At 44.2% G+C, this 25,943-nt stretch overlaps 1 protein-coding gene across 9 annotated transcripts in view; it reads right to left on the bottom strand.

Annotated features, from left to right (window-relative positions):
* Jarid2 (Jumonji, AT rich interactive domain 2) overlaps nucleotides 1-25,943 on the bottom strand; it is a 102,188-nt gene that overhangs the window by 63,008 nt on the left and 13,237 nt on the right. For 5 of the 9 annotated variants that reach the window (XM_084588574.1, XM_084588575.1, XM_084588576.1 and 2 more), the window contains exons 5-9: nucleotides 22,944-25,607; nucleotides 21,122-21,192; nucleotides 17,071-17,152; nucleotides 16,808-16,933; nucleotides 12,289-12,492 (exon numbers count right to left, since the gene is read on the bottom strand). In XM_084588574.1, the coding sequence (XP_084444700.1) occupies nucleotides 12,289-12,492; nucleotides 16,808-16,933; nucleotides 17,071-17,152; nucleotides 21,122-21,192; nucleotides 22,944-25,607 (3,147 nt within the window). Of the gene's footprint in view, nucleotides 1-9,823; nucleotides 9,920-12,288; nucleotides 12,493-16,807; nucleotides 16,934-17,070; nucleotides 17,153-21,121; nucleotides 21,193-22,943; nucleotides 25,608-25,943 lie in introns of all 9 variants that reach the window. The other 4 variants (XM_084588572.1, XM_084588573.1, XM_084588571.1 and 1 more) reach the window with 1 other exon arrangement.

The raw sequence follows: 25,943 nt of genomic DNA, 5'->3' as shown, positions 1-25,943 counted from the left end.
ATTACATGTGCACAGCCTGAAAACTGCAACGGGAGTTGCGTGCAGAGGTGCTGGCTCCATCTGCACCTCGTAGGTACACTCCACCTGGTAGGTTTCGGATGCATAAGCTGGCAATAGGGACACTTTGTTTTAATGTTGCACACCGACGTCACCACGTAAATGTGGTACCCATCACAGAGACACAGCTGCAATGGTGTTTGGCTGGCAAGCCCAAGGTCGTGGAATCCTATCTCGCCTACGGTGGTTGCATTTTGATGGATGCGAAATGCACATAAAAAAGCCAGGTGCTGTGAATATTAGTGCATGTCTGGTAGCCCCAGGTGGTTAAAATTAATCCAAGGACCTCCACTATAGTACCTTTGTAGCTCACTCGCAGCATCGGGGACATTGAACCTTACATATCACCACCCAGAAAACCTATTTTGAAGACCCCTGCTGTTCTTTGCACCATGGAGCATTTTGCCTTTCTTGCGTGCTTTTACAACTGGTTCACATAGTTTTATGCATGTAACAACAGCCCTTCTGGCAAAGGCAAATAATTTGCAAATTTTGTTACCACACCAGTGTGTTACACAAAGAGCTGTGGTACAAACTTACACAACACTGCATGCCTTTGGAAAACCCTGTCTAATTTCATTCTAAAAACTATGCTTCGCATGGTTATTCTGTTCCTGTACTCAAAGCACTTACTTCAGGACCAATAAGTAACTAGTTCCATGTAATGCTTCAGTAACTATAATTATGCCTGATGTCATTGCTGCCACAGCAGGCATGAAACATGAAGATGAAATGCATTATACTGCACCATTCCGAAGCAAACAGCCAGTTAAAAATCTACAAAGAAAAGTGAAGGAACCACTGCAAACTACACTCATTAGCCAACTCAAGAGCACATTGCAATATTTAGAACACTTTCGCCTATTCTATGACATATTACAAACATGAACTGCCCTTTCTTTTCTCAAACGGCATATTACAGAAGCCTGTGCTAAGTAGGTCTTGCAGCCATCACATCGATAAACACATCTAATGCTCAGTTATAAACAAAACTAAAAAGAACAAGAACATTCTTGATTCATGCCAAAACAAGTGATAAGAGTTAGAAAAGGTTACAAAGCAGGCAAAACAACCCATGCAAGAGAATTCTGGCACTGATCACATGAGTGGCAGTGTTTCCAAAAAACAAAACAAAACATGAGATGCACATGCACAGAGGATAAGTAAATAAATCAAGGCACTCTATTTACAACACACAGCTGAGCAATATGTGGTGAAACAATAGAATGAGACAAGAAATCAGTCATTTTAAGATTTGGAACGTGCAGGGAAGCTTAAGTGTGGCGAAACTGCATTCCGGCAGAGGTCATGTCGCTGGACGGGTTGAAACAAAAAGTTCCCGAGGGAAGTTGCTCGAGCAGAAGCAAGTATTTCGCTCTTACTAAGCTATGCCATTAAGCGCTTGTGGTAACTCACTGCAAATAAATAATAGCTCTAAAAAGCAACCTGTTAAAGTGACACAGGGTGACCGATTTGTTTACATCGCATAACAACCTCTAGTGGCAAGTGGATATGCTGCCAAAGTTGGCAACAGGTGTCCCTCTTAGATTTGTGCCCGTGGATTATCCCTTGTGCCTGAGTTTGAAGTTGAATTGTGCTTTTGTTTAAATATGCTCTTTACTGCTTCTACAAAAGCTGCATTACAAACACTTCTGAAAGTGAAAAAAAAAAAAGTTACTATACTCATATTTGTAGAAATATTTGAGAATAGCCTTTTTCTTTCAAGTACACATACTGAATGCAAGGTTGATGATCAGGCTAGAGAACAAAGACTATTCAATTCAGCATGTGAAACATTTACTAAAATACGCATTGCATTACCTTATGAAATGCTGAAGCATCTAATGAACCCATGTTTGCAATAATTAAGGCACATAAACGGGTGAAGCATAGTAAAACCCCGTCGATATTGTTTTTTAGGAATGCCAGAAACTATGTATTATACAGAGAAACATATGATCCGAACTGCCTAATATTAAAGAATTAACTGCTGAATGAGATACAAAGGCATTAGAATTTAGTACAATAAGAACTGGTGGGCGAGTTGGTCTGACATATCTAGTGAAGCAGCGCAACGGCACAAGGCCAGAGGAAGAAAGGGACAAACACAGCGCTGAACTGACAACAAATGTTTATTCCAGATGCTAAGCATAAATATATATACTTTAGCACAATCGAAAAAACAAAGAAACAGAGAGGAGCAGAAAGAATTAACCCAGTCACTGTGCGCATGCAACCGCTTCGCGTGTACAACGATTATACGATATCAAATAGTTATGCTCTTTCAACGAGATGGCTATGGAAGGAGTGCCGATACAATTATCACCCTGCTTCATGATTTCAGATGCTTCAATAATCTCTCGTGTAAGTTTATCCTTGTGCTTGGTAACTACTTGGCTGTTTTTGAATACTGGGAAACATGAACAATCACGACAGTGAATACCTATGTGGCGGGCCGCATTCTAAACGTTGTTTCCATGCTCCCTAAGTCTATCATTTATACAACGGCCAGTTTGGCCAATGTATGAACCACCACACGTCAACGGGACTGAATACACCACGTTTTCTTGACATGACACATACTTCTTTTGGTTTTTCTTGCATTCATGACCAGATTCTGATCTTTTATCTGGGCCATTTACCCTCGCACACAAGCCATTCAGTCTTACGGGTGCCAAAAAAACAACATAAACTCCAGCCTTTTTACCTATTCTCTTCAAATTGTGGGATACAACATGGACATAGGGTATTACTGCCAGATTTCGTTTGGAATAAGGGACATCGTTGCCCCCCCTTTTTAGCTTTTTCAAAATCCCTTCTGCTACTGAAGCCAGAATATGAAGGGGGTACTTTGCGTCTGCTAGTCTATCAACCTGATCAGAGAAACTATAATCAATATTGTGTGGACAGGATTTTTTCATGGCATTTTGAAAGCATGACGCCACAATTTCTCTTTTCACGAGCTTTGAATGGGCTGAGCTATAGGGAAGTAAAGGCTTTTTACTCCTAGGTTGAAATGCCTAGCATACATGGAAGTCTGAAAAATATAAGGTTATATCAAGGAACTTAATGAGATCGTTCACAGCCACTTCATGCGTAATTTCCAGTGGCGAAAGCACTTCAGAAAATATCGCGCACAAGTCATTCACTTCTGAAGCGAACCTAGCCGGGTCAGAGTCTATTAAAATAAGGTAATCATCTACATATCGGAACACTCTTGCAACTGTAGAGCTAATGAGCGAATGCTCGAGTGTTCGGTCAAGCTTGGCAAGAAAAATGTCGCTTAGTACTGGGGCGATGCAAGATCCTATGCAGATCCCATTCTTTTGAATAAAAACAGTGCCTTCCCATTCTGCATAGGTTGACTGAAAGTACACTTGCAGCAGATCTAAGAAGCTTTCTGCAGAAATGCCACAGGCATTCTGAAATGCTACCGCTCCGTAGTCGTCAACTGCTTCACTAATGCACTTTAACAGCTTTTCATGAGGGATGGAATAGTATAGGTCTTTTACGTCAATGGAAAATGCGCGGAGTGGCTTGGCCTGGTCAGTTTTTAGAAATTCAATTACTTCATCCAACTTCTTTACCTGATAAGGGTCGTCAATAGTTAGGTAGGCTAGGTTATTTTGTAAAAACTTCCCCAGGCTCTTCTGCCACGTGCCCTTCTCTGAAACGATCACACGTAATGGCACATCTACTTTGTGCGTTTTCGCGCTAAAAACGTCGAGGAGACTAGATTTTTCGCACTTGTCAATAGAGGATAAAAGCGCCTCTAAATGAAGCTGTTTACACAACAGTTTTGCCTTTAATTTGGCTTTTGCAAGGCAAGCTCTTCTGCATTCTTTGAAGAGTGAGCAGACCGCATCACTTGCTCTTCGCTGGAAGCTATCCTTTGAAAGTATAGCAAAACCTCCTTCTTTGTCTGCAGCCAACAATGCTAGAGCATTTTCACGCAGGTATCTAACAGTCTTATCTATTGGCAAATTCAATCCAAGTACTCTCGGGCGCAGCACAGCATCAACTCCATCCGAAACGCACCTACTGGCATCTGGTTCATCAGCCCGTCGGGACACGCGCCTTACCATTGCTAGTAATTCCGGTGGCCTCATCTTAGGCTCAACAGCAAACTTTGGGCCAAGGCGTAGGACTCGCTGAACTTCCTCCGGAATGTAAACTCCATCCACATTGTGCAGTTGGTTGAGCGTCCCTCCAGGTTTTCTTGGTACAAGCCCTCGGAGGCTTGGGAGAAGCTGCTGCCACATGAACTCGGTGGTGGTGTTGATGATGCGGCTAATAACGTGCCACTGCCGTATCCAAACACCTGGCTCGTTGCGGAACTGTAGAAGAGGCTTTAGATGATCCTTGCATAGCCTCACTTGTCGTTGCCATTTGGTCCTCAGAAATTAGCACATCCTTATGACGTGGCTAACGGAGGGCAAAAAGCCTCCAAACAACACCAGCACTTCAGGCGGAAGAATCCGCTTTCGAATACAATTCTTGTGATCGTTTCAGAGAAGGGCACGTGGCAGAAGAGCCTGGGGAAGTTTTTACAAAATAACCTAGCCTACCTAACTATTGACGACCCTTATCAGGTAAAGAAGTCAGACGAAGTAATTGAATTTCTAAAAATTGACCAGGCCAAGCCACTCCGCGCATTTTCCATTGACGTAAAAGGCTTATACTATTCCATCCCTCATGACAAGCTGTTAAAGTGCATTAGTGAAGCAATTGACGACTACGGTGCGGTAGCATTTCAGAATGCCTGTGGCATTTCTGCAGAAAGCTTTTCAGACCTGCTGCAAGTGTACCTTCAGTCAACCTATGCAGAATGGGAAGGCACAGTTTTTATTCAAAAGCATGGGATCTGCATAGGATCTTGCATCACCCCAGTACTAAGCGACATTTTTCTTGCCAAGCTTGACCGGACACTCGAGCATTCGCTCATTAGCTCTACAGTTGCAAGAGTGTTCCGATATGTAGATGATTACCTTATTTTATTAGACTCTGACCCGGCTAGGTTCGCTTCAGAAGTGAATGACTTGTGCGCGATATTTTCTGAAGTGCTTTCGCCGCTGGAAATTACGCATGAAGTGGCTGTGAACGATCGCATTAAGTTCCTTGATATAACCTTATATTTTTCAGACTTCCATGTATGCTAGGCATTTCAACCTAGGAGTAAAAAGCCTTTACTTCCATATAGCTACGCCCATTCGAAGCTCGTGAAAAGAGGCATTGTGGCGTCATGCTTTCAAAATGCCATGAAAAAATCCTGTCCACACAAGATTGATTATAGTTTCTCTAATCAGGTTGATAGACTAGCAGACGCAAAACACCCCCTTCATATTCTGCCGTCAGTAGCAGAAGCTAAAAAGGGGGGGCAACGATGTCTCTCATTCCAAACGAAATCTGGCAGTAATACCCTATGCAGTAATACCCTATGTATCCCACAATTTGAAGAGAATAGGTAAAAAGGCTGGAGTTGATGTTGCTTTTTCAGCACCCGTAAGACTGAATGGCTTGTGTGCGAGGGTAAATGGCCCGGATAAAAGATCAGAATCTGGTCATGAATGCAAGAAAAACCAAAAGATGAAGTATGTGTCAAGTCAAGAAAACGTGGTGTATTCAGTCCCGTTGACGTGTGGTGGTTCATACATTGGCCAAACTGGCCGTTGTATAAATGATAGACTTAGGGAGCATGGAAACAACGTTTAGAATGCGGCCCACCACATAGGTATTCACTGTCTCACGTGATTGTTCATGTTTGCCAGTACTCAAAAACAGCCAAGTAGTTACCAAGCACAAGGATAAACTTACACGAGAGATTATCGAAGCATCTGAAATCATGAAGCAGGGTGGTAATTGTATCAGCACTCCTTCCATAGCCATCTCGTTGAAAGAGCATAACTATTTGATATCGTATAATCGTCGTACACGCAAAGCGGTTGCATGCGCACAGTGACTGGGTTAATTCTTTCTGCTCCTCTCTGTTTCTTTGTTTTTTTTTATTGTGCTAAAGTATATATATTTATGCTTAGCATCTGGAATAAACATTTGTTGTCAGTTCAGCGCTGTGTTTGTCCCTTTCTTCCTCTGGCCATGTGCCGTTGCGCTGCTTCACTAGATTAGAATTTAGACTTTCACTGTATGCACAGCTCCTTTATTAGCTCTTACAGAATTCAGTCCGTATTTGCATTGTCCTAAGGGGAGAGATTTAGCAACAGATCTGGTTTGCAAAAGGAAGGACAATCTCAGTCCTTGTTTCAGGATGCTTCGCCCCCTTACACGATTGTCATGCGGAGAAGCCATCGCGATGGCTTACAGTCGCCGCGCTTTTGCTTATTGCAGCAAATAGAGTTAAAGCTCGTTAATTTGAACTTCCCATGCATTATGATACCATATTTAATTGCATAATGACCCCTCCACCCCCCCCCCCCCCCCACCACTGAGAGTTTGAAAAGAAAATGCATTCGTTAGCACGTCCCTACGTTTTGCGCATTTCTTGGAAGTGCACCAAGATGCTGCGCAGGGATAACATCACCGTGTGTTTACCTTTTCACGCTAGCTCTATAGGAAAAATAAAGAGGTGAGGGGGGGGAATGATGTTAAATTGGCAGAGTGCCAGCTATTGACGTTGGTGCCAGCGCTCGTCCGGTTGTGCAGGGCTCGTTTTCACTTAATCTTCATTGTATCGCATTTGGGGTAGGCGTCATCCACTGCCACAATGGAACGCGTGATAGTGCAAAGGCCTTTTAACGCGAATGGTGCTTAACGACTGCGTTATGATGCGACTGACCGCGTGCTTTCGTTGACGCCTTAAGGATGGAAAGATGAACAACTGTCGCAAAAAAAAAAAAAAGACAGAAATCCCAAGTAATGGTTTGGTTTTTATTTGGAAACCCGTACTGCCCATCCGATGTCATACCCTTTCATGGACGCTGGCTAGGACCACGTTGCCAGAAATACTTATCCGTATTTCTGAATTAACGGATCGAATTCATGAGTATTTAGCTGCAAGCTTCAGCGGTTGCGAGGAAGAGAAAAGCCCGCAGGTGATGGCGCCGTTTCGAATTAACGAACTTACACCGTAGGTGTAGTAATCAAATGGGTCATCCCCTCCCCCTTAAGTACCACAAAGGCCGTCGCGTTTCTCCTCATGAAGTAATATTTGCACGGAAACGGGCGCCTCGTATGTTGGCTCGTTGGTGGTTTTTTAATGCTTCGCCCTGTTGCACCTAGGCACTGCAGGAAAGCAACAGTGGCGGGTGATTGCCTCTGATCAGTATTTCACGCCGCGAGCGTTCATTAGCATATGTCTGGTTGATTGCAAAACATATTCAACCACAGTTTGTCGAAATTTCGAACATAGTAACCAAGAAATCGTGTTATCCAGGAAAGTACTAACCGGGAGAAAAATAGTGTAACTCTATGGATGATGTTTTACTGCCCGCAATTTTGAACATATGAAACGAGAAATCGTATGAACCGGGAATGTTTCAACGAGGTTACCAAGAGACACCTATAAACGAGATTTACATGAAGGTGCTTAGGTACTGTTTAACCTTAACCAGCTAAAAAAAAAAAGTGAGATCTTTGTGCAAAACAAACACAGTCTTTTTTCTCGATAAGAGTTGTATCGCGTGCAAACCATGGCATCCCTGCACACTGCATCATAAAGCTGTCAAATACTAAAAATGTGAAAAGAGATGGAGTCGGTACAATAAGCATTATGTAATGCCACACAAACATCAAAGTAAGGTTGTAGCCAATCAGCATGACGTTTCCACCATGTTGACCATAAAAACAGCACAGAAGGCAGCTTACACACATGAACCTCGATACTGAGCATGTGACTAAGTGCACGCATAACAAAACAATTCCCGCATCACCTCACGAGCATGCACAATGTGGCCTTTCAATCAAAATCAAGTAAATTTGTTGGCAGGCAAGTTAACAAAAGAATGTCAGCTCATATGTTGCCTGCACCGTAAGCAGCGGCTTGAAAAGGCTGCAGCCCAACTGTAGCCTTGCTTAGAATATACTCAGTACTAAGAAGTCCATCTGGCAAGTATCCATCCAGATTTATGGCCCCCGAAACCTGAGGCTCAGGCCGACTCCTCGTATATGCATGCTGCTAGTGAGAATAAAAATGTGCATGTTGCATTAGCCTTATTCTGGCTTTGGTCTATTCAATGAATAGCGAAATGCCACTAAAATAAAGGGCTGAAGCTGAGCCATTGGTCTACAGTGACCACTACACAGAATTAGCTGTGACACAAAGCATTCTGCTCTTAATGCATTTCTTGTTACCTAAAAATCTAACAGTGAGGAAACGATAAGCTCAAGCATATTAATACCTCTGGTTTGTCTGGTATAATCAGACATCAAAAACCTGACTTCGTCTGGTGTCGTGAGAAGAGTCAGTGGAGAAATAAAATAGGAACTGCTTCTTTCTTATCCTATCATAGATTGTTTACTGACCTTATCTTTTTAACAGCTGGGAGGGCACAGTGGCCTCATGCCTCCATATTTTGTGTTTGCCTCTCTACGTTGTAATGACCCTCCAGCTGTTAGAGATAATGATCAGTGCACCTACATCAACTAGAATATAGCAATCCCTGAATCAGTGGCATCAGAATTTTGTTGGCAGTTAGCTCCAGCAATTGTCTCTGAAAGCGTGGAAATTATTTGGATGATATCTAAACATGAAAACTGGAATATCCAAGAATAGCTTAGAATACTTTCAGATATTTTTGAATGCCAGTACAGGTAGTTCAAACAAAACAAATGCTTTCGTGCAAAACATGCCTGTGAAAAGCAACATCCAGGTTGCAAGCAAATTTTGTTTTTATTAACTAGCTCAATCTTCTATACCTATATGGTCTACAATGTATTAACTAAGGAATGTGGAGTGATGTGGTAGTAACAGCAATAAACTTTATTTTGTAGACTTTGCACAAAATCCGTCTGTGAAAAGAAACACTGAGGGGTTTTTTTTTTTTTTTTTCTTCTAACCAACATAAACATACCTATAAGGTCCACTAGGCAGTGAATGGGGGGCATGAGCACCAGAGGCATGCTCTAATTGTACCATTTTTGCACACGCCGCTGGCTTTCCTTGCAATGGGGTTAGTAATGCTTTCGCATTAAGAAGCACTCGACAGAAACATGGGCTTGAAGAAAGCCGCGCTACTATGATGCGCTAAGCGCACTGTGCATTACTGGGGCACCTAGTAATATGGTTTTGCTTCCCCGACTTCAGTTCACGACATTGCTCAAATGCTCAGGCCTATCATAGGGCTCGAATTCAGGAGAAACTGATATGCAGGAGATAAGTGTTGTTGTGAACGCTGTGCTTGGGGTAGCATTCCACAATCACTGCTTTGTCTTCAGGCATCCCAAAGTGTTAGAAGGGATGGTCTTGCTCATGTTGCAGATCGAGATGCTGCTTTTGTGTCCGTTTCTCGACTTGTGCTGCTGCCTTCCGCCAGCAATGCCTTATGCCTCCACCTTCCAGTAATCAACCATTGGCGGTACTTCTCCAGTGAGGAGGTATCTGCATAGGTGCCTTAGAGTGCTTCATGACAGCCTACAGAAAGCTCCTTAGTCATGTCAACATTAGGTCAAATTGCGATAATAGAATTTTTTTTTCAGGAGTACGCAAATATTAGAAATTCCAAATAGTTTCCAAATATAGTATTTGCTATTCGATTCGCACTGCACTTTCGATATTGAAACTATCGCCTCAACACTTGACGTTGCCACCTACCTTCAGCATACAAAGGAAGCCCAAAGACTCGCCCAGCCGTGCATTAAGAACCAGCAATGAACTGACGCCCGACGCCCGACTTACGACGATGAGGCGCTGAGTACAAGACGGAAGACAAAATATGGGTATGTATGCCAATCCACCATTACAGACTGAGTGAAAAGCTCTTACGGTGGCAATTCGACCCATTCAAAGTCCTCCACCACATCGGATAAGTGGACTACAAGGCGATCTGTGAAGGCACGACAACATGTGCACGGAAGCAACATGGCTTACACAGGATAGCATAGAGGGCCAAGTTGTTGCCAGCATGCACTGCTAAATTGTTTTGCGGCAACTACTTAGATCTTGCAATGCTCTCAATCACTCTCAATTTTCCTCAAAAACCAGGTCACACCCTAAATTTAAAACCTAAAAACCTCAAAACAGGCATCTCAGGCCGCAGTGGTCAAGAAAACAACACACGATAGAAATGTTGGGCTCAAAAGACAGCCCATGCAACTATACCATGAACAGTGAAGTGTGTTCCCTGGGGCAGCCTATAGTGTGGCTGTGTTTTCATACATTTATGGTTTGTGACAGCATTTGCATGGTTGAAGCCTATAATAGGCTTGCAGTACAGGTAAATCGATATGCGAGGGCTAAGTGTAGTCCTGAATGCTGCGCTTCAGGCGGCACTACACAACACATGCTTTGTCTTCAGGAGTCGCAAGGAAGCATGGCAGAGACAGCCCCGCTATCATTACTACTATAGCACCGCTGCTCAGGTTTCTCTTCTGTGCACTTCACGAGACATATTCTTGCGACATGCCCCAAGTTAATCAATTGTTGGCACCACTCCTCCAGTAAGTAGGTGTCCACCTCCCAATGCCTCATGACAGCCTTCAGTACACTCCCCTTTTCCATGCGAGCGAAATGTCAAACTGTGATATTAGGATTTTTTTTTTTTACCTGTGACAACAATCGTTATCCAATAATTGTGAACAAGGTACTACTGCATGATTCCTGCTTTCTTAATTAATGCCTGGTAGGCCTTACAAGTACAAGTTATGCTGATGATGGGTGAAAGCAAAATTTGTTTGCTGTTTCTTTTGGTAGCTGTGTCTTGTGAAAATATGGTTCTCTTTATTTTCAACTATCTAGTTATTTGGTTTATAGTGTTTAACATTCCAAAGTGATTCGGGCACTGAGAGATGCCACTGTCGAGGACTCCAGAAATTTGGGCCAACTGGGGTTCTTTAATGTATGCGGACATCACACAGTACATGAGCACCTTGCTTTGCATCTCCATCGAAAAGTGGCCGCAACAGTCAGGATTTGATCCAGTGTCCTTAGGTTCAATAGTCGAGCACCCTAACTACTCGATGGGTATTTTCAATTACCTGTATTAATTTTTGAAATTTAAAAGTATTTAATTTGCAGCCAATTTCATTATTCACATTCACTTTGCACCCAAAAATTTATTTGCACACCTTAATTAAATTTTATTTTTTCTGGCCATGGTTCGCTGAAGATTTTACCTGAAATTTAGCTTGGCAGTATTATTAGAAAAACATTTAATTAGATTCGCATTCAATCTTTAATATCAGAATTCGCTTCACACCCGAAATTTTGCTATGTGCACAGGTCTGCATTTTTTTTTTTACTGAATACCACTGTTAGAAAGTGTGAAGGTTTTATTTTACAAATTGAAGTTTGTTAATACCACTACATAATTCTACTTCGTAGTTTTTGCCTAGCAGATATTATAGGCATAGTAAATTGCGCCAATGATGAATGCAAACAAAGTTTATGTGCAGTACATGGGCCGAATTATGCTAGGATCACATCACAAAACCCGTCACCAGCCGATTGGGTAGCCCAACTCCAATCAGTCCATTCTGGGCAGCGGACCTGTCAACCAATAGGACTGAATGGCAGGTTTTTGAGCTTTTGTGATGTGATCGTAGTAATGCAGCCCCGTGTTTCTTTTTGTTGCTATATTTTGCGGAAAACTACTTGTCTATTGTTTGAACTACCGTCAACAACACAAGAATTTTTCAAATTATTTGAAAATATTCAATTTGATTAGCACCCAATCTTTATTATTAATTTTCACTTCGCACCCAAAAATTTCCCATTTTTACATCACTATTTTTTTCCATAAGTTCTTTTTTCATTAAGATCTCAATACAATTTTACTGCTTTCTGTGAGCTTAAATCAAAGGTTTCTCCTTACATTAAACCCATACAACAAACTTTCCAATTCTAAATGACTCCTGGTCCTGTGTTTCCTGTGTTCCGTGTTTTTGTGTTTGGTCCTGTTTTTTCGAGCTGCCAAGTCTAATGACTCCCTTGTAGAGATAACTAAGGTAGGAGCATTACTACAAATTTAAAGATGAAAACTACAAAATACAAAAATAGTGTGAAAATGCAACTAGCAATAATTGGGGCAAGGGTGATCAATGCATACAATGAATACCAACCTTTGCAACACACTCATTACTGAACTCCTCCTCCTCATCTTCATCTGCCGATGTAGATGATGGCTCACTGTCAGTAGCCATTTGCCGTTCTCGGTCTGCAAGCACTTCAATTTCTATGGCTTTCTTTTCATCAGCTGACAAAAGGTCATAAGGAAGGACAAACTTGCAGTAGGCGTCATCCACTTTCGACACTCTGTCTTGTGCCTGCCCATCATCCCCAACAAAACAACAAAAAAAAGCCTTAATGCTTCTTGTCTCAGTAATAAGAAAAAACCGACACAACTTCGGACAGCACAACACAACTTCGAACAGCACAATATAATGAAGTAATAAAGTATGAATCAAGGAGAAAAGGGATGAGCACTGACTGGAAAATGGCAATTTTAGTTAAAAAAACAAAAAAATAGATATCTTCCCATTTTATATTACAATGCATCTCACTAAATCCTCTATACAAGAGACTGAAAACTTACCTCCTAAAAGAATATCAAGTTTAAAAACTTATATTTTGCTGGTCACTCACTAAAAGAATGTGCAGTGATAATTTTTTTTTTTTTTTTTTTTACAAGCAGGAGACAATAAGTGTGACAGAAATGCTTAAATCTACAAAGCTGTAAAGCTGTTATAGCACCATTAGTGTAGTTAATTTATCTCCACAGTGTAAGAAACTGTTAACACTGGCAAACATTAAAATTTAAAAAAAAAAAGTGCTGCATGAATGGAGGCAACAGGCACTGCTCCACCCCACAACCTAATGCCAAACTGGCCACTGGCATTGCACACCACCCAATCATTACCAATTAGCCACACAGTCTCTCTTATCAGTGCCATTTCCTTAAGTGCAGATAAATTTACGAGTTAGCCCATAACATTAAGTTTCAAGGGAAGCAGACAAGCTGTTATAAAAGAGCTAGGCTATGCCTAGTAACATGCAATACAGTCAAACCTGGATATAGTAAAACGTCGCTACAAGAGACACTCAAGGGACCCAAAAAAGATGTCTTTTGTAAACAAGGTCTCTTGTAACCAAACATTCTTACCAACTCGTATGTGCGGCAGTTTAGATTCCCTCAGCTAAATTATGTCCCATATCAGTGTCCTTTTTTGTTGTAATATGCCAGGAATCAAGGAGTGCCTTCTCTTGACCAGGAAGTCAAAATGTTCTCATTCAGCCACTGTCATCGCATTCCTGTGTGACTAAAACAACAGGGACATTTTGACTTCCCAGTCAAGAGGAGGCACTCCTTCTCGGTTCCTGACATATTGCAACCAAAAAAAGGACACTGATGTAGAACAGAATTTAGTTAAGAAAATTTAAATTGCCGCACATACAAGTTGGTATGAGTCAGCTGCGTTGTTTGAACTTACCTGAGTAAATTATCTCTTCTAAACAGTGAAGAGGTTACTTTAGGGACCTGCAAAAGTTGCCCTTAGTAGCAGAGTGTCTCTTGTAACCATGTTTTCTGTATGCAATGTTATTAACATGGCAAACATGGGAAAACCAGCCAAACTATTTTCAAGTGTCTGTTATAACCGAGTGTCTCTTGTAACCATGGCTCTTGTAAAGAGATTTTAGTGTATATTGAATTCAAAGAAGACCGCAGAATACTTTGATATATTGATAACTTGACATATATAATGGACCAACAACTGAATTTCTTTGTAACCCAGAAGCACAAATATGATGCACTTATGCTAGCGGCATGTTTCATGCTGTGACGCACTGCCCGCCGGCATGCCAAACACATCGCTAGCGGCGAGCGCACGCTGCGCAAGGCGCACGAATGCACCAAGCAGCACCTCGCACCAGGCTTTAAAGAAAGGGTCACACTGGGTGTGCCCTCACATGCCACCCCGTGGGCCACCACCGCAGCTTGCGTTATTTGCCTGTCATGGTGTGCGGCAGCTCACGCCAAGACTAAAGAGGACAGTGCTGAGGGAACACCACTGCTGATCATAAGAGGTCTATTTTGGTAGTGGTGCGCTGTAAATGCAATACAGTCGAACCCGGATATATCAAACTCGAAAGGGATCGCGAAATAGTTCGATATATCGATAATTCGATATACAGAAATCGGTTTGTGACGGCACTTACGATGCGAAAAAACGATACCATATTTGTCGCGTAATCAACCCACTCGCATAATGAACCCACCCTTCACTTTTGCACCGGAGAACTTGAAAAAAGAAAAAAAAAAAGCGTTAAGGCCAGCTCGCTCACATGCAAGCGATTGAGCGATCTCAGCCACGAGCGGCAACGACAGAGCAAAAAATTTTCAACTTGTTGGAACTGCGTCCCTCTCGCCGCTTGAGCCACCGCGGCAGCTCGGAACAAGGTTTCTGTGTTGCCGCGGCAGAAATCGCGAGCGTTTTCGCTGCATGTCGATGACACATGCCACTCCGTTTTGGTCGTCTCATCCACAGCTCATTTCTTGGCAGCGTGCCAAGATGCTGCGCAGTGATAACGTCAAGGCGCAGGGCGGCGGCGCGTTTATCTTTTGATAGCTCCTGCGGTGGCGGGGAGCGAACTTGGCAGAGTGCCCGTGATGGCTTGATTGCACAAGCCTGGTTCCATTTATCACGCCGCGCTTGTGGTGGGCGTCATGATCGAAGCTGACCATGTGCTTTCGTTGATTCATACCTGCAAGAATAAACGACGGGCTGAGCTGGCTTGACGCATGCGTAAGCTCGTGCTGAAGGAGAGAGATAGCTCGGCAAAAAAATGGGCACACCCACGCACACGTCTTGCAAAATCGTGTACTGGCGCACGGGAAAGGATAACCGCAGATGCGTGCGCGCCTTTGTGGAATGGGCGCGGCGCTGCCCAGACCAGCCGTCGCCGAACTGTCCCCCTCATTCCTTCCACACGTGGCTTGAAAACACCACGCAGCAAACGGCCAAGGGTGATGCGACCATCTTTGGGGAAGGCACACTTTCCAGTGCGTGGTGCGGAGTTCGATATATCAAACGACCGGTGAAACTGAGTCCGATATATGACGCGGCTTTCCTATACTTTTACATGGGATTTTCAAGGGGATATTCCGTGAGTTCGATATAACCAAAATTCGATATATCCGGGTTCGATATAACCGGGTTCGACTGTACTATCCTAATTGAAAACAGGATACAGTTTATTTTTGCCCGGCTTCTGTAGCGAAGCAGATTATCCGGGAGCAACAAGAAGCTCTTGGTTATCCAGGCTGTTTTCATTGCACAAGTGGTGCACTAAACACTCACAAATGAGCACACCAGACCAACGGCTACTTTGAAGCAGATTCAATACTCCTCTCATTATGTGGCTTCACAGCGTTAGCTATATACCTAGTTATAACAAAACTCTAAAATGTCCGCGATTTTTCGTTACATCCAGGTTTTCGTTGCATACAAATTTTCACGTGAAAAGCCAAAAGGACAATGTAGAACAAAAACCAGATTATTAAGAATTGGTGTAAGGGAAACTACCTTGAAAGCGTCTACAGTAAATCAAAATTATTCAAAGTCATAAAAGCGGTGAAATGTTTCGCGATCGCGCTGATAGTGCGGCGCGACTACAGCGGCAGCCTCCACCTTGCTGCGACTCGCGCGACGAGTCTACGAGGGAGCGGGGAAAGGGTGTAGAGGAGAAATCAGTCCGAGGAAGAGCACGCGAGCTGGCGCCCCCGCGCGCACGCACGCGCTAGCCCACCACCGTTTCCCCAGGAAATCTACTCGGCCTCGCGTTGTCAGCGCGCTCTGCTGTACTCGCTACCAACGCAGGGATCCTACGAGCAACCGCGTGGTAGCTATATGGACGCGCACTGCTCGCCCCATGCTTTTTTTCTGTTATTTTTTGACGCTTTTAAGCATGAGCTATTGTATTGCAGCGAAAGCAGCAGAGACTGCTGCATCTGCCAAGGATATGCGGTGCTAAAACACTGCGCACTGTATCAACTGCGGTCGCTCATTGCTATAGTAGGCGCTCCTCTCACTTCAGTTCGCGTTTTATTGTCCTGATACTTACGGGGGTTCTACCAAATTTCCAACAACTTTAAGAGACAGTCGGCGCCGCGAGTTCGTTACATCAAGGTCAACTGCCGCGACAAGTTCGTTACATGGAGTTTTCAAGTACATGCACTTCAATGGGGGCGGCGTTGGGGAATTGAAAACTTCGTAATATCGAGGAATTCGCTACATGGAGGTTCGTTACATAGACGTTTAACTGTACCAGCAGCTGCACATGATGTTCAGGCGACCCATCTTCATGCATGCAAAGTGATCGCGAGATTACCATTTAGAGAAGCGCTCCTTGCAAAGGCATAGCATGCGGTTAGATATATTGAATGTTCGTTAACCAGAGTCTAATAAATGTGAAAAGCACTGCTAAACTTCTGTAGGAGATTATCAAGGGGGTATTCAGAGAGTTCAGCAGAGGCAATAACTCCATATATCCAGGATCAACTGTACATGGTTACATATAAACTGTCAACAATGCAGTAGCAATACAGGTCAGACAATGTGTCAGCTGGCAGCGGAGACTCACAGCTTTAGGAATGTGCATGGCATCAGCTACTCTGTGCCATTTCTTCTTTTCCATCACTTGCTGAATGCCTCCAAAGTTCTGCACTGTGTGGTAAAGATAGGACAGGTCCAGTTCTATGCCACCAATCTGAAACATTATGAAAGAAAGCCTGCATGACAAATGGTTGCTGCAGCCAAAGCTTAAAATGAACAGAGATGCCCATTCTGCCCTTTTACAAGGGGTCAGAGTGTGGTGAAATGGGGAAAGAACGAAGAAAGGATTACCAGGGGTGGCTGGTCATCAGTGATGCCTTGCTTAGTGAAACAGCGCTTAATGCATGCTGTGTGCTGCACATTTGGGCCCCACCTAGCAAGAACAGAGAAAACAATGAACACATAATATCGTAAATACCGTAAAAACCCGCGTATAATACGAGTTTTTTTTCCAACTTTCAGCGTTCCAAATTTCCGCCTCGTATTATTTGCGGATCCCAACCAAAATGTCAAAGTTTTGCGAGAAGTTTTGGTTTCGTTGTTGCCGCGTGGCTACGGCTTGGCTTTGTTATCGATGTGCGGCTACGGCTTGGCTTCGTTGCCCTAACGTGGCCGCACCCCGCAGTGGCCACGACGTCGAGGTGTCGTCTCTTTGTTGTTGAGTCGTCGAGTGCGCACAGCATCAGCGCATGTGCTCTCGTGCAAACCACGGTTCGCGAAAAAGTGCACGCTTTTTTCTTTAAGTGAACGAGCAGGATGCCAGGGTCTCGGAAACAGTACTCGGCTGCTTTTAAGAGAAAGGTGATTTTAGTTGCTGAAAACATCGGCAACAGTGCGGCCGGGAGGCAGTTTGGCGTCACCGAGGGAAGCATCCGCGGATGGCGACGACAGAAAGAAGCCCTTTTCGCGTGCAAGGGAATGCGAAGAAGCTTTCGCGGGCCAAAGAATGGCGCATTCCCGGAAATTGAACTCGCTCTGACGGAGTTCGTACGAGAACAGCGAGCATCGCATCTAGCTGTGAGCGTAGAGCTTATGCAAGCAAAAGCTAGGGAGCTTGCAAGGGAAAAGGGAATTCCGAGCTCCGCCTTCAAAGCAAGCAAGCACTGGATACATCGCTATATGTGCCGTGCTGGATTCTCGCTACGCCGGCGAACCTCGATTTCACAAAAGCTGCCCGAATCCTTCGAAGAGCTGCTGGTGGCTTTTCAGCGCCACGTGATTTCTTTGCGAAAGACCAAAAACTTTCAGCTGGGGCAAATAGGCAATGCTGACCAGACGCCGGTTTACCTGGACATGCCATCGCCCCTCACCGTCCATGAGAAAGGCTCTAAACAAGTTTGTATCCGGTCTACTGGAAACGAGAAGACGCGGGTTACAGTCATGCTATCGTGCACGGCAGACGGCCGCAAGCTCCCGCCCTATGTCATCTTCAAGCGCAAGACAATGCCGAAAGGTGAGGAGCTGCCGAAGAATGTCATCGTGAGATGCCACGAAAAAGGTTGGATGAACGAGGATCTTGTCCTCGACTGGGTGAAGTCAGTGTGGTGCAAACGGCCCGGTGCACTGTTGTCCTTTCCATCCATCCTCGTGCTGGACGCGTTTCGTTGCCATTTGGCCGACTCGGTGAAAAGGCTGCTAAGCGACTGCCGCACAGAACTTGTTGTGATTCCGGGTGGGATGACCTCACAACTTCAGCCTCTCGACGTTTGTGTCAACAAACCCTTCAAGGACGCAGTCAAGCGATGCTACGCGGAATGGATGCGGTCAGGTGAGCCTGCAGTGACGCCGGCCGGGCGGCTGAAGCGAGCATCGCCAGCCACGCTGTGCAAATGGATTGTGGACGCGTGGGCAAGCATCCCAGAGGAGCTTGTGCGCCGTTCGTTTAAGAAGTGCGGCATCTCAAACGCCCTCGATGGCACAGAAGATGAGTACCTGTGGGATGATTTGTCCGACAAAGAAATTTCCGAGGAAAGCGCTGCTGAAGATGAAAGTGATTGAAGTGTGAGGTCCGATTTCAATAAATGTCTTGTTTTTTCTCTCTCGTATTATATGCGGTAAAAACTTTTTTTTTCCATTTCGCGTCTCCAGAATTTCACCTCGTATTATATTCGGGTTCGTATTATACGCGGGTTTTTACGGTATTTTCAACCATGCAGAAATCATTCTGGACAGTTAAAACAGCTATGCTAGGGCTACCTAGGCGAAAGCGTGGGTCAGCAATCACAAATAACAGTGAGCCTTACAGAAGGATCACCTGCCTAGTGCACAACATCATGACATGAACACCCAAAATGGTTTATTAGCTACAAAAATATTTCACCCTTTTTGGGACCTACCCACAAGCCATCAGGGAATAACCGTTAGAAATATTCGTTCAAGCAGAAACTCACTCTGAAAGTCATTCATTCTGGCAAGAAATTTCTTCCATTATCTTCTATGGCGAGTCGACGGAAATAAATATTTCATTGAAGCTTCGACTGTAAACTGCGTATGATGGGCTGGCTGGAGTCAGGGGGAGGGCAACCACAGCTGGCACAGGACAGGGCTGAGAGATCACTGCCCACCATTATGTTAAAATTGACTCCAAGCAGTTCATTCGCCATTTAGCTATGAGCCAACTAGCCCAAGCCAAAGTCTTGAGCTCAAGAACTGATGCTGCAAATCATTGGCACTACCTGATGACTTAAACTGTAACTGGCAACATTAAAATCAATGACCAAGATTTCCATGGCAGCTCTGGATCTGCCAATAACATATGAAATGCCCTACTGTAACACGACTGGCTACACTGTGCAATGTCTGCAACACTTGAGCCACTATCACACCAAAATGCTCGAGTACAGCATTAATTCGAAAACAGCCAAAAAATGAAGTTGCCACTTTGGCCTTACACACCACACGAAATTCAAATATACCATATTTACTCGCGTAATGCTCGCACCCCCAACATTGGGCGTAAAAAATCAAATTTTTTTTTCCTCGCATAATCATCGCACCACCAATATTACCACCGCGAGAGTCGTCTGCTAGTAGTAACAAGCGCCATCTTTGGAGTGCTACTGAACCTACCTGGCCTCGTTGTGTGCACGCGCTACCAGGCAGCGATAGCGTGCTCGGGTATATCATCTCGGTTATGCTTTTTTTTTTTTTTACCTCCATGATGCTCCTCATAGTCGCCATTTTGCGAGGTGTCTCAGCATCTCATTGTCATTGTTCCTTCGTTCCGTCCGTGTTAATTGCTTTGTTCCTCCGTCTACTGTGTCCTTGGTGCCGCATCACAGTAGGGCGGTACGAAAGTTATACAGCTGCTTTTAAGCTGAAAGCTTTCGAGTACTGGCTACAGCATAGCAACCGCGCTGCTAGCAGGCTCTTCGGCGTCAACGAGTTCTGCGTAGTGCGCTACTGGAGACAGCGATTGCAGTGTCGATACGAACTCAAATCAAGTCTCTGATCGGGAGTAGAACTGTATGGTCTGCTGTGAGCATTATACCACAGAGTGCGGGGAGTGATGATGAGGCTGCGTGCGGTAAATAAAGTGCTTTAGCAATTTAAGCTTTTGGCGACCCTTTAATTTTATAACAAGGCTAAGTTCTGCTTGAAAGTAATGTTATGGTTATATTTACAATAGCTGACCTAAGAATCCCGATTCACAGCTATTTAAATTTGCTTTTAGCGCTCCAAAACATTTGCTCAAAATTTTCCCCGCATAATTATAGCACCCCCCAACTTAGCATCAATTTTTCGCAAAAAAAAGTGCGAGCATTATGCAAGTAAATACGGTAACCTAACGCTTCACTAATAAAGAAAGATGATTCTGCAACAAATACATTTTTAAGGCATCAATAAAGAATACAGTGGTCTTGCTGTTTAGTGGAAAGAGAACAGGGTATATGCAGGTGAGTGTGGAGGGGGCTGATGAGATTAGGAAGTTTGCTGGGATGCTGCTGGCACAGGACCAGGTTAACTGGAGAGATGCAGGAGAGGTCTTTGCCCCGCAGTGGGTGTAGCTAGGCTAATGATGATGATGGTGGTGACAGTGATCCCAAGTTACTTTAAAAAAACTAACTCTACTACCACACCAGCAACTTAATGAATAGCCTTCTAAATTACCAAATTGTTAAACAGCTACAATGTCCTACAAAAGCAGACCTGTTTCAAGATCTACAGCACAGATTGAGAGATCCAGTTCTGTTGTTCAATACAGCTAAACATAGCACATATCGTACAGGCCTGATGTTAAGTCAAACATCGTACATTAAGCATTTATTACTTTGTCACTGCTGTGGTAGCTTCCACCTTTATATGTTTGGTTGTTCATTACAAAAAGAAAAATAATCGTTACCTTGACAGCATTTTGTGGATGTACTGATTATATGCTGTAAATCGCATGTCATCAAACACCTTGCACTCAGGCTGAAAAAGAGTAAAAAAGAAAAGGGCAATGATGTTGCAGAGCCTACAGTCAAATAATAAAACAGGTCTGCCTGTTTTATTTCCAGATGCCTACACAAAAATTTCAGTGCACAAAGGAGAGTTGTCATCTATTCTTAAGCAAGAGGAGGAATAAAAGCTGCGCCTGTAAGTTCAAAAGTCCAGACAACAAGTATTTTCGGGATGGAATCTCAAATTCTGCATATTTAGATAACACAAGCAGGGTAGTAACAAGTAAGCTAACTGCCCAACCTTAAGAAATGGCTGGTGCCCAGAGCTAAAACAGTTACCACTGTCCTGTGGCCGCAACACATATATTCAAAAAATGTAAAGTGTACATAGGTACCAACAAGTGCATATTTGCAAGCCATATTTCAAAGGAGAAACACAGCAAACTCCAACACACACACACACACACACACACACACACACACACACACACACACACACACACACACACACACACACACACACACACACACACACACACACACACACACACACACACACACACACACACACACACACACACACACACACACACAATAACCGTAAAAACCCGCATACAATACAGGGTTTTCTTCCAGATTTTATCATGTCAGATTTCCACCTCGTATTATATGCGGATCCAAAAAATTTGCAGCCTGAATTTGCAGTTCAGGCCTCGTTATTAATCAGCGCTATCAGCATCAGGCTTGCAGTGAGAGGAGGCGCTTGTCGGCTGACTGTTTCAATGGTTTCAGCTTCACCATGCTGACCCCGCAATCCTCGCGACCACGGTGCCCATGATGCATACGCAACCAGTAGTACGGAGAGCACACCTCACACAATCTCCCACAACTCGCACGGGTCTCTCACGGGCCTCTCCAGCCATTCTGCCGTGCCCTACAGCTGAATCACGCACGCTTGACCAGCATTCCCAAGAAGCACGTCGGTCGCGCTTTCAAGAAATGCGGAATATCGAACGCATTTAGGGGTACCGAAAAAGATTTTATACAGAAAGCTGTCTCTAGCAAGGGACTCTCCGCAGACAATACACGTACCGGACAATGACAATCGTGAAAACTCTGAATATGAGGACACTTTCGGGGCACCTGCATGCGCTGCTAGACACGAACAGGCGCGAGCGCGGCATATGATGGCCAGCTGCTCGTGTGCTGCTGTCCCACGTCTGAGCTGGAAGCAACCTACTGGTATAAGAACAGCCAGAAGACCGATTGGCGGGACGAACATGAGGCACTCTTCTCATCACGGTGTGTGAAATTCTCCGATCATTCATGTTGGTGCGAGAAGTGGAGCGATACAGCAACAGCACATGACAGTTCGTAAGCACTATTGACGCCTGGTGTGGGATTGCGTACGATTCGCGGGGCAACCGTGAAATGTAGTGCAAATAAATACTTCTGCTGACCTTTCCTTGATGGCATTAAATGCAGATGGACACTTTTTTTTTTCTTTTTTGCTATTCTGAAATTACACCTCATATTATATGCGAGTTTTTACGGCAAGATGAGCTGAGCATACAGAAATAAAGGCAAAAAAAAAAAGAGTGCAACACCAATTCCACACAGCCATGCCTCTATTAATATAACACAGCTTCCCTTACAATGAATTACAGGCCACTAGCGCAACTCTTTTTTTTCCCATACATCATGGTGTACATGTGATACCAGCAGGCAGGACATGCTGTGGTAATGTGGCAGAACAAGGTTTGAAACAACAAGAATAAATACCTGAAAAGATGGTGGCAATATAATTCTGCAGATACCAAACTTCTCTGCCTCTGGTCGTATCTTGGAGATGTAGCTAACAGGATCCCGCATTTCATCAGCCGTTGGCCTGTAGGTAGGAGCAGCAACAAGGCACGCAGGATCATTCTCACTTGGAAACTTCTTGCTGTCTAATGGGGTCAGCTTGGCTCTCCTGGGCTCATCTGATGCTGTTTTGCTTCTCTTGGACGGTCCAGGCTTAGGTACAGGAGCCACTTTAGCAGGAGATTTGGGGACTCTTCCAACACTTGCCCTCAATCCAAGAGTGGGATTGAGGGAGCCATGTCTTTGCAATGGTCTTGCCTTGTCTAGTGCACTGCTCCTCTTGGCGGCACCAAAGAAAGAAGCTGCCTTGGTTTCTGATGTTTCTTTTCTTGCTGCGAAGCGTGCACCATGCACAGATGTGGATATGTGAGCCTGCTTACCGCCAAGCCTTGTACTGCTCTCGGAAGACACGCTTCCTGCTCTTGTATCTGGTTTCATAGTGGAGTTTGAGGGAGATGCAGACTTCTGCACTGGCAATGCTGAAGATTTTGATTTTGGTGATGCGGGTACTGGCTTATGGGCTTCGAGACCAGGTTGCGCTTCTACGGTACTCGTTTCTGAGCCGGTAAATGACAGCCTCCTGGCAGTTCTCGACACGGCCTCAATAACAGCAGCACTGCTCAGTCCGTCTGTATCGCAGACAGCAGTCTGTGTTCCAACGGACACTTCTTCCGGACTGACAGCAACAAGCTCCTCGGGTGTTGAGGTTGCAAGCAAAGTGATACTTTCATCGCTTGTGTTTGTTGCAGCATCTATTTTAGATGGTGTATCATCCCGCTTAAGAAGATTTAGGCCCCCTTCAAAAGATGTTGACCGGCCATCCCGAGTGCCAAGAAGCATTGCACCAGTCACATTTTCATCAAAAGCACCAGAGAACTCACTTGTCATTAAACTTTGGATTTCCTGTGCACTACCGAAACTCAACCGACACGACATAACTTGAGAGATTTCACCTGCAAGGGCATCTAATGCTTCCACACCTCCAGACATGGATTCTAGATCATCGAAATCTGCACGAGTGTCGAGAGGGTCTCCTGCAGCGTCAGCAATTGTTTCCGAGAGTGATGATGGAGATGGTTCTGAAAAACGCTCAGGAACAAGGCTGTTCTTAAAAAACCTCGACTTATCAATTTCGGGAAGCTTATTTTTGTCTTTGACTGAAGCTGCCTTTTTGCGAGAAAGCATGCCAGTCAATGGTGCGGTGACAACCTCCGTTTTTTGAGCAGGCCCTAATTTATCCTGTTTTGAATGAGAGTCCTTTTCTGTTGTAGACAGAGCTTTCCTTTCTGAAAGACGCCCTGCCATTTTGATAAGAGGTTCGTCATCACTGTCTGAAAATAATTGACTTGATGTATTGTCAGCACTGACTTCTACTTTCCGCCTTTTCGTAACAACTTTTCGTGTTTTTTCAGGAGCATCAACAAAAGCTTTGCGAGTTTCCCTCTTGCACTGTGTAGTAGTATCACTCCTTTGTCTTAGGCACCGCAATTCACTTGCACATTCTGACGAGACCCTACGGGTAGATCGCTTCAATGTGCGATCATTCTGATTGGCCACTGCATCTTTCTTAGGCGTTTGCTGCGCTTGCACTGAGCTTGCTTTGGAAGACACTTGAGACACTTTGCTTTGGAAGACACTCTGGGGCAGCTCACTGCTTCTTGTCAAAGGTGTCTTTGATTTAGCTGTCTTGGCTGCGAGCACCTCTGCTTTCTTTTTGGCAACTGTGCCAAAGCGCCCTGCCCCACGTTTCGTTGGTAGAGCTAAGACCAAAGGATATTCCTTGACAGGGCCAAGGCTTCGCGTCTTACGCCTAAACACTGTGCATCTAGTGCGCTTACGAACAGCTGATGTAGGCCTCATCCTTGTTGTGGCACGATTGAGCAGCTTGCGAGCAATAACTGAGGTTGGCCTTTTCTTCGTAGCTGTTGAAATAGCAACTTTCCTTTTTGGTTTTTGTGACACATTATGAGCCTTAGTTCCTGTGGCTCGAGGTCTTGGCTGAACTACGAGAGGAGACCTTGGAGGAGACAATGGGAACAGGTCTTTCTCACTTTCAGACTCATAGTCCACAATAGGTGGAACCATTTTAGCTTTGCGCAAATGCGGCGTGATCCCTACAGAGCGCCTCCGAGTTACAACGCCTGTTCCCGAACTTGCCGCGATGGGCAATCGTAGGCCAGCAGCTATACGTGGATGAAGGCGTGTCAGCTGGACACTCAGCTGTCTCTTTAGCACCAGTCGGTTCTTTGCAGCCATTTCTTCATCTCTACCAGCAACAGGGTGACGGTTAGGCACTGCATTGCTCAACTGCTCTTTGGACTTCACACATGGAGCTTTCACCACCCTTTTTGAACCTGAGTGAACAGCTCCATGAGTTGTGCGAGACCTAAGAGCATGTCCTCCGCCATGACCTAAGGCTGACTGCTTTCTGGATGGCCCAGATTGATGTGCAATCCTCCGCTGCTTGTACTTTTCTTGCAATGCTGTCAAGTTTGCATTCGGCTTGCTATGACACCTTGAAATGCTGCCTGGCTTAAGTGTATCCTTGGGCTTTTCAGGCACAATCTTCCGCCTGTCCATTTTCTGAAAATAGATACCAAGAAAAATATTATAGATATCTTTATTTTCCCAAACAGCTTGCAAGTAAATGTCAACACAGACTGAAAACAAAAATAGCATGAGTATTTATTGGCAGTGCTTCCATGCTTAAAGCCTTGTAGCTCAAAAAAGCTTCTGCATTGTTTGCAACGCCTTTACTACACACACAAAAAAAAAAAAAAAAAAAAGAACTGCCACCAAAAAGATATCTTACCAATGAAACCATACTTGGAAGATAAAGTTATGCTTTAGTTAATCAAATTTAACAACTTGCTAAGAATGTGCAAATATTAAAAATTTTGAAAATGTTTGGTATTCGAC

The sequence above is a fragment of the Amblyomma maculatum genome, chromosome 1, assembly GCF_055883805.1.
Source record: "Amblyomma maculatum isolate TAMU_Amacu chromosome 1, ASM5588380v1, whole genome shotgun sequence".
Taxonomy (NCBI): Eukaryota; Metazoa; Arthropoda; class Arachnida; order Ixodida; family Ixodidae; genus Amblyomma; species Amblyomma maculatum.
The sequence above is the reverse complement of the archived record's forward strand: the minus strand, read 5'-3'. Positions and strand labels throughout refer to the sequence as shown.